The 9067-nt window shown below is 21.6% G+C and overlaps 1 protein-coding gene across 2 annotated transcripts in view; it reads right to left on the bottom strand.

Moving 5' to 3' along the window:
* The window catches only part of LOC117174830 (ATPase ASNA1 homolog), a 33157-nt gene that overhangs the window by 2746 nt on the left and 21344 nt on the right, over nt 1-9067 (bottom strand). Inside the window, exon 5 of one of the 2 annotated variants that reach the window (XM_033364208.1) lies at nt 5227-5535. The exons of the other annotated variant lie outside the window; for it this stretch is intronic. Coding sequence (XP_033220099.1) covers nt 5227-5535 — 309 coding nt within the window. The remainder of the gene's footprint in view (nt 1-5226; nt 5536-9067) is intronic. 2 annotated transcript variants of the gene reach the window in all.

The raw sequence follows: 9067 nt of genomic DNA, 5'->3' as shown, positions 1-9067 counted from the left end.
GATTATAAAGTAAAAGTTTTCGAATTTGTAAGATTAGAAAATTTTTCAAAAAATTCGAGTAAGTTTGAAAAAAAAGGATTTTTTAACAAAGTGATTCAACCAAATCTAAAAAAAGTCAAATACTTAAAGAAAGAATAAATATAAAAAAAAGTTGAGTAATCTGTTAAAAATATTTAAGTTGACTTTCTACAATCAAAATATGAATTTTTAAATAAGAAATAAGTTTCTAAGGAGGAAAAAAAGGGATTTTCAACCCAAAAAGACGAATTTTTAACCAAAAAGGATAACTTGCTAAAGAAATTGTTAAATTATCTACCAAATGGTTGTATTTTCGGCGACAAAAGATCAAAATTCTATCTAATAAAACAGATGAATTCTTATTGAAAATTTTTTTTAATAATTGAATTCTTATCCAAAAACAGGAAAAAACCACAAACATCTCTTAAAACAGATAAATTTTAATAAAAAAACAAAACATTTCAAAAAAAATCTTTGCATTTTAATCAAAAAAAAAATTCCAATTGACTTTTTGAGATCAACATGTGACTTTTTTAACAGAAAATAAGTTTCTACGAAAAAATCGAATTCTTCTATTCAAAAAGAAAATTTTGCCAACCAAATATGCGACTTTTTAACAAAATAGTTTAATTTTCAATAAAAAAGATGCATTTTAAAAAAAAGAGTTAAATTTCCAACTGAACAGTTGCATTTTTATTCAAGAAGGGTAAAATTCTTTCTAAAACAGACGAATAAACAAACAAAAAACTTTTAAAAAATAGTTCAATTTTAATCCAAAAAAGAATCCAATTTACTTTCCAACACCAGAATAAGAATTGTAAACAATAAGTTAATTTTCTACTGAATAGTCGAATTTTTAACCAAAAAGTATATGACATTTTGACAAGTTTATTAAATTTTTTAACCAAACAGTTACATTTTTTTCGAAGTTCAAAAAGACTAATTTTGAACCAAAAAGGATGCATTTTTCATAAGATTGTTGAGTTCTGTGCCAAACAGCTGTATTTTTAACCAAAAAAGATGGAATTTTTTTTTAAATAGATAAATTTTTTTTAAATGTTAATTGAATTCTCTTCCAAAAAAGATTAAATTTCTCTTAAAACAGATGAATTTTCATTTTAAAAAATAATAAATTTTGTTTAAACCGTTGAATTTTCGTCCAAAAAATTTCAGTTGACTTTGACAAGTGAAAATATGAATTTTTTAAGAAAAGTAAATTTCTACGAAAAAATTGGAATTTTAATTCGAAAGGACGAATTTTTTCAACCGAAGAGTGTGACTTTATAACAGAATAGTTTAATTTTCAACCTAATAATTGCATTTTCATCCGAAAAAGGTGAAATTTCGACTAAAAGAAATTCATTTTTAAATGAAAAAGACAAATTTAAAAAAAAAATAGATGAATTTTCTTTTAAAAAATATTTCAGTTAACACTTCTCAACCAAAATACAAATTTTTTAACAAAAAATAAGTTTCTACGAAAAAAAATTGAATTGTCAGTTCAAAAAAACTCATTTTTAAACAAAAAGGATAAATTTTTAATAAAATTATTGAATTTGCTACAAAATAGTTTCATTTTCAGCCAAAAAGATAAAATTTCTAATAAATCTGTTGTATTTTTATTAAAAATTTTTTTAAATAATTGAATCCTCATTTTAAAAAAATGAAATTTCTCTTAAAAGAGATAATTTTTCATTAAAAAACAACAATTTTCAAAAAAGAATCTTTGAATTTAATTCCAAAATAATCCAGTTGACTTTTTCAGATAAAAATATGAATTTTTTAACAACATACAAGTTTCTGCGAGAAAAATCGAATTCTTCAATTCAAAATGACAAATTTTTTAAACCAAATATGTGACTTTTTAACAAAATAGTTTAATTTTCAACTGAAAAGATGCATTTTTATCCAAGAAAGATGAAATTTTGAATAAAATAGATCAATTTTTTAAATAAAAAAGATCATTTTTCGTAAAAATAATTTAACATTCTGTTAAAAAATATTTCAGTTCACTTTTCACAATCGAAATATAAATTTTTAAACAAAAAATAAGTTTCTATAAAAAAAAAATTGAATTTTCAGTTCAAAAAAACGAACTTTTAACCAAAAAGGATTCATTTTTAATAAAATTGTTGAGTTCTCTGCCAAATAGTTGCATTTTTAGCCAAAAAAGATGGAATTTTTTTAAAAACAGATACATTTTTATTTATAAAAATGTTAATTGAATTCTCATCCAAAAAAGATGAAATGTCTCTTCAAACAGATGAATTTTCATTTAAAAAATTTTTTTTTAATCGTTGAATTATCATGCAAAAGGTTCCAGTTGACTTTGAAAAATAAAAATATGACGTTTTTAACAAAAGTAAATTTCTACAAAAAAAATTGGAATTTCAATTAAAAAAGACGAATTTTTTCAACCAAAAAGTGTGACTTTTTAACAAAATAGTTTAATTTTCAACCGAAACGATGCATTTTTATCCAAGAAAGATCAAACTTCGAATAAAACAGATCAATTTTTTAATAAAAAAGATAATTTTTCATAAAAATAATTTAACATTCTGTTAAGAAATGTTTCAGTTAGCTTTCCACAATTAAAATATAAAATTTTAAACAAAGTTGACTTTTTTAGATCAAAATATGAATTTTATTACAAAAAATAAGTTTGTATGAGAAAAATATAATCAAAAAGACAAATTTTAAAAAAAATAGATGAATTTTCTTTTAAACAATATTTTAGTTGACTCTGCTCAACCAAAATATAAATTTTTAAACAAAAAATAAGTTTCTACGAAAAAAATCAAATTTTCAGTTCAAAAAAACTAATTATTAACCAAAAAGGATGCATTTTTACTAAAATTGTTGAATTTTCTACCAAATAGTTTCATTTTCAGCCAAAAAGATAAAATTTCTAATAAAACAGATGTATTTTTATTAAAAATTTTTTTTAATAATTGACTTCTCATCCAAAAGAAATAAAATTTCTCTTAAAATAGATACCTTTTGATTAAAAAACAACAATTTAAAAAAAAATCTTTGAATTTTATTACAAAAAATAAGTTTCTATGAGAAAAGTAGAATCAAAAAGACAAATTAAGAAAAAATAGATGAATTTTCTTTTAAACAATATTTCAGTTGACTCTGCTCAACCAAAATATAAATTTTTAAAGAAAAATAAGTTTCTACGAAAAAAATTTAATTTTAAGTGCAAAAAAACGAATTTTTAACCAAAAAGGATGTATTTTTCAATAAAATTGTTGAGTTTTCTACCTAATAGTTTCATTTTTAACAAAAAAAGATTACATTTCTTTTGAAACAGATAAATTTATATTTTAAAAAAATGTGATTTAATTCTCATCCAAAAAAGACGAAATTTCTCTTAAAACAGATGAATTTTCATAAGAAAACAAATTTTTTTTAAAGTGTTGAATTTTCATCCAAAAGTTTCCAGTTGAGTTTGAAAAGTGAAAATATGAATTTTTTAACAAAAGTAAATTTCTACGAAAAAAGATTGGAAATTTCAAATAAAAAAGACGAATTTTTTAAACCAAAAATTGTGATTTTTTAATAAAATTGTTGAATTTCCAACCTAATAGTTGCATTTTCATCCGCAAAAGATGATATTTCAACTAAAACAAATACATTTTTAAATGAAAAAAACAAATGAAAAAAAATGAATTTTCTCTTAAAAAATATTTCAGTTGACTTTTCACAATCAAATATGAACTGTTAAACAAAAATAAGTTTTTACGAGAAAAAAATTGAATTTTCATTTACAAAAAAAGAATTTATAACCAAAAAGGAAGAATTTTTAATAAAAATGTTCAATTTTCTACCAAATAGTTGCATTTTCAGCCAAAAAGGATGAATTTTCTAATAGAAGAGATGCATTTTTATTATAAATTTCGTTTTAATCATTGATTTTTCATCCAAAAAAGATTAAATATCTCTTAAAACCGATGGGTTTTCATTAAAAAACAAAATTTTTCCAAAAAATCATGAAATTTTCATATAAAAAAGATGCTAGTTGACTTCTTCGGATCAAAATATGCATTTTTAACAACAAATAAGTTTCTACAAAAAAGTTCAAATCTTCAATTTAAAAAAAGGCATTTTTCCAACGAAAAAGTGTGACTTTTTAACAAAATAGTTTCATTTTTAATCAGACAGATGCATTTTTAACCACGAAAGATGAAATTTCGACTAAAACAGATACATTTTTTTATAGATAGATTTTCTTTTAAAAATATTTTAGTTGACTTTTCACAATCAAAATGTGAACTGTTAAACAAAAAAATAAGTTTCTACGAAAAAAAAATTAATTTTCAGTTTAAAAAAACGAATTATTAACCAAAAAGGATGAAATTTTATTAAAAATTTTTTTTTAATAATTGAATTCTCATCCGAAAAAGATGAAATTTCTCTTAAAATAGATGAGTTTTCATTCAAAAACAAAAAATTTCAACAACAAAAATCTTTGAATTTAAATCCAATCAAAATTCTAGTTGACGAGAAAAATTGAATTCTTCAATTTAAAAAAGAACGAATTTTTCGAACCAAATATTGGACTTTTTAACAAAATAGTTTTATTTTCAACCAAAAGAAAAAATTACAAAAAAAAAAGAGTTGAGTTTTCAACTGAACAGTTGCATTTTTATTCAAGATACAAGAATTGTAAGCAATAAGTTAATTTTCTGTTAAATATTTGTATTTTTAACCAAAAAGTATGACATTTTAACAAGTTTACTAAATTTTTTAACCAAGCAGTTGCATTTTTGTCGAAGAAAAATGAAAATTCTACTAAAACACGTGAATTTTTAAATTAAAAAAATACAAATTTTCAAAAAAAGATTTACAATTTCATATCAAAAGATTTTAATTGAATTTTCAACACAAAATATAAATTTTCAACAAAAGTTGCATCAGCAACAAAATACGAATTATTAACAAAAAGTTTAATGTTCTGCAAAAATATTTGAATTTTTATCGCAAAAGCACGAATTTTTAATAAAACAGTTGAACTTCCAACCAAAAATGATGTCTTTTTAAGAACACAGTTTAATTTTCAACCAAATAATAAAATTTATAACTAAAAAGATAATTTTCAGGATAAGTTTTTCAAAAACAGGGAGGAAAAAATGATTTTAAAAAGTCAATTTTGACCCCTGTGATAATAAAATAATTTAAAAAATTCTCAACACGATACGTTACCTGATCTAAATATTTGTCCTGGATTTTACGTCTTGCGCGGCACAATCTGCAAGGCACTTCACCTTCCCTCAAAAACAATAGTTGATTAACTAGAATATTGTGAGTGTCAATTCCACATTTCGTTAATTCTTGGACCAGCCTCTCAGTTTCGTAGAGAGATAAAAATTCGGCTATACAAACGCAAACGAATGTCGTTTGCTCCGGATCTTTAAACTGTTCATTTACTTGACGAATAATTGTCAACATTTCCTCCATTTTATTCGAAAAAGTGTCTATATTGAAATCTGTCATGCCCAAAAGAGAGCTTATCTGAAATTTTTAAGAATTTTCTAAACATTGAGTAAATAAATAATGGAATAAATAAATGACTAATTTTTTCATTTCAAATCATTAATATTCAAATACCAGCATTTTAATTTTGTGATACTTTTAACATAGAATATTTTATAAACGAAATAAAATAGTATTTCATATACTAATTTAAAATTTTCAAATTTATTCATTTATTTCAAACAAAACAAATTTCTTTTATACTATAAAAGATGACTTTTTAATAAAATACTGTCCTTTTAAACAAAATAATTGAAGTTTTAACACAATAATTAAATTTTTAACATAAGAAGACAAATTCCCAATGAAAAAAAAAATCGTTGTTTATATTTTAACCAAAAAAGAATGTAATTTATACAACAGAAGAAAACAATTTTAAACCCAATAAGAAACATTTTCAACAAATAAAGATTTTTTACTCAAAAAGTAAATAAAAGTTTATCTAGATTATTGAACCTTTAAGCCAGAAGACAAATTTTCTTTACAAAATTTAATTTTCAAACAAAAAATATGACTGTTCATCAAAAAATTAATTTTCAACGAAACTAATGCATTTTTACCCAACAAAAATGAAATTTCAAACTAAAATTTTTTTTTTTACCCGAAAAAGGCTAATTTTTTAAAACAGAAAAGTTTTATTTTCTGTTGAAAAATTAATTTTAAACAAAAATGTATTTTCCACTAAAGAGTTAAATTTTCAACCAGACATAAGCCTTCAATAAAAAGAAATGTGAACAATGTAGTTTATCTTTTACCCAATTAGTTGAATTTTTAAATAAAAAAGTTTATTATTCAACAAAATAATTAAAATTTCAAAGAGAAGAATTTTCAACTAAAAATGTGATTCATTAACAAAAAAAAGTGATTTCTTAACAAAGCGATTCAACCAAATTTTTCAAACAAATTAGACGCATACTCAAATTTCTTCTAAAACAGACGAAGCTTTAAATCAAAAAGATAAATTTTCAACAACAAAAATAGTTGAATTTTCGGTTGAAAAAGATTTAATTCCAATTTTACCATCATAATATAAATTGTTAAACAAGAAATAATTTTCTACAAAAACAATGAATTTACAATCGAAGAAGACGTTTTTTTAACCAAAGAAGATGAATTTTTAACCAAAAAGGATGACTTTTTAACAAAATTGTGGAATTCTCTATCAAATAGTTGCATTTTTATCGAAAAAAGTTGAAATTTCTCTTGAAGTAGCAGAATTTTTAAATAAAAGAAAGTTGAGTTTTCATCAAAAAAAGATTCCAGTTGACTCAGCAAAATCCAAAATTGAATTTTTTCAACAAAAAAATAAGTTTCTGCGAAAAAAATTGAATTTTCAATCTAAAAAGACGAATTTTTTCAACCAAAAAGCAGGAATTTTTAACAAAATAGTTGAATAAAAAATGAAATATTTTAAATAAGTGGAACTTTCATCCCACCAATATTTCAGTTCTTCTTTCAACACCCAAACTTTTAAAAACTAGTTAAATTTTCAACCAAAGAAGATTCCAGTTTACTTTCTAACACCGAAATAAAAAAGTTTTCAAAGTTTAAAAAATTCCAATCTAAAACTATTTCATTTTTAAAGTTTTTAACTTGTCCTATTTTAAAAATTGTAATCTTAATTTATTCAAATTCGAGATTCTTTAATTCAAAATAAGATTACAATTTCAACTCCTTTCTAATAAAATTGCCCAATAAAAAAAAATTGTAATCTGAAATTTGTAATGTTTCAATAAAATTATTATAAAGCCCGTTCATTTTTTAAAAAGTAATAACGCATAACAAAATTAAACACAGAATTGCAACAACAAAAAATGCATTTTGAACAAACAAAGTTAATTTTAAACCAAATAGTTTAATTATCTACCCAAAAAGATGAATTCTCAACAAAAAAGATCAAAAAAGATTAAAAAAAGATGAATTTGTTAATCCAAAGGAAGAATTTTTTTATAAAACAAAATGGATGGATGAATCTGAAATATTTTAAATTAATTTTTGTATTTATTAAACTTTTTAAACAAAATAGTAGACCTTTGCAAGTTTTTAATTATTAATTTTTTTTAATTTGCAAATCATTGTTTAACCTTGTAAAAACTTCTAAATGCCCTTTAAACTTACTCGGGTTTTTTAAGAAAAATGTTTTAATCTTACAAAATTGAATAGTTTTGCTTTAAAATCTTTCCATGTATCTTAAGAAAACTTTTTTATCATGTTGAAATCTTCCCAAATTCTTAAAACGTTTCTAAATAGTTGAATCTTCAACCAAAAAAGATTTTTTTTCTCTCAACCAATTCCATTTTTATACTAATAAGATGAGATTTTCACAAAAAAGGACAAATTTCTAACAAAATACATGAATTTTGAAAAAATTACAGTTGAATTCAACCAGAAAATACCAATTTAAAACAAAATCGTTGAATGTTCATCCAAAAAAAAATCAAATTTAAACCGCAAATTGCATTTTTAGCTGAAAAGGTAAAATCTGTATACAAAATAAATGAATTTTTAACCAAGTACTTGAATTTTCAATTAAAAGTAATTTTTGTACTTAATTAGTTTAATTTTCAACCGAAGAAAATAAATTTTTAACCACAAATGGAATAATTATTTTTTTAATATACAAAATTTAGTTTTTACCAAAAAAAAAAACAACTATTTGTCAACAAAATAGTTAAATTTTCAATCAACCAAGTAGATGTATTTTCAAAAAAAAAATAAATAAATTTTCTACCAAGAAGACCAATTTCGAACAAAATATATTAATATTAAACCAAATAGTCGAATTTTCAACTAAAAGAAGATTAAATTACGCTTAAAAATTGAATAGTTAAATTTTCAGATAAAGAAAATAGTTTTCAAACAAAAAAGAAACAAATTTGCAAACAGATGAATTTTTTTAAACAAGAAAATTAATTTTCTGCCAAAAACTATATCAAACTTCATCCAAAAAAAGATAAATGTACAATCAAAAATAAAAAAGTTACATTTTCAGTTGAAAAAGATGAATTTTCAAAAAAATAAAGAATTTCGAAAAACATGGGTTAACTTTTTATAAAAATAGTTTTCAAGGAATGAGATGAATTTTCAACTAGAATGGTAAGTCCTCAACTGAAACAGTTATTTTAATTAAATTTCAAATTGTTTAATTTTCTACCCAAAAAGAAGAGTTCTCAGCAAAACAGTTCAATTTTCTACCAAAATGTATGATCTTTCAAGAAGACTGTAGAATTTTTAAAATAATAATTAATTTTTGAACTAAATAATATTAATTTTTAACCGAAAAATATAATTATATACTTTGAAACATGAAAAGATCGATTTTCAACAAAAAAAAATTTTTTGCATGCAAGGTAACTTATCTGTAAAAAAGATACATTTTTTAAACCAAAGGAATAATTTTGTTGCAAAACAATTAAATTTTCTAAAAAAGATCATGAATCTTCAACTGGATTAAATAATTAAATATTTAAAAGAAATTAAACAAAGTTATTATTTAAAAAATTTTAATTTA

Source organism: Belonocnema kinseyi, chromosome 6 (assembly GCF_010883055.1).
Source record: "Belonocnema kinseyi isolate 2016_QV_RU_SX_M_011 chromosome 6, B_treatae_v1, whole genome shotgun sequence".
NCBI lineage: Eukaryota > Metazoa > Arthropoda > Insecta > Hymenoptera > Cynipidae > Belonocnema > Belonocnema kinseyi.
Note: the sequence above shows the minus strand (reverse complement) of the source record. Positions and strands in the feature narration are given on the sequence as shown.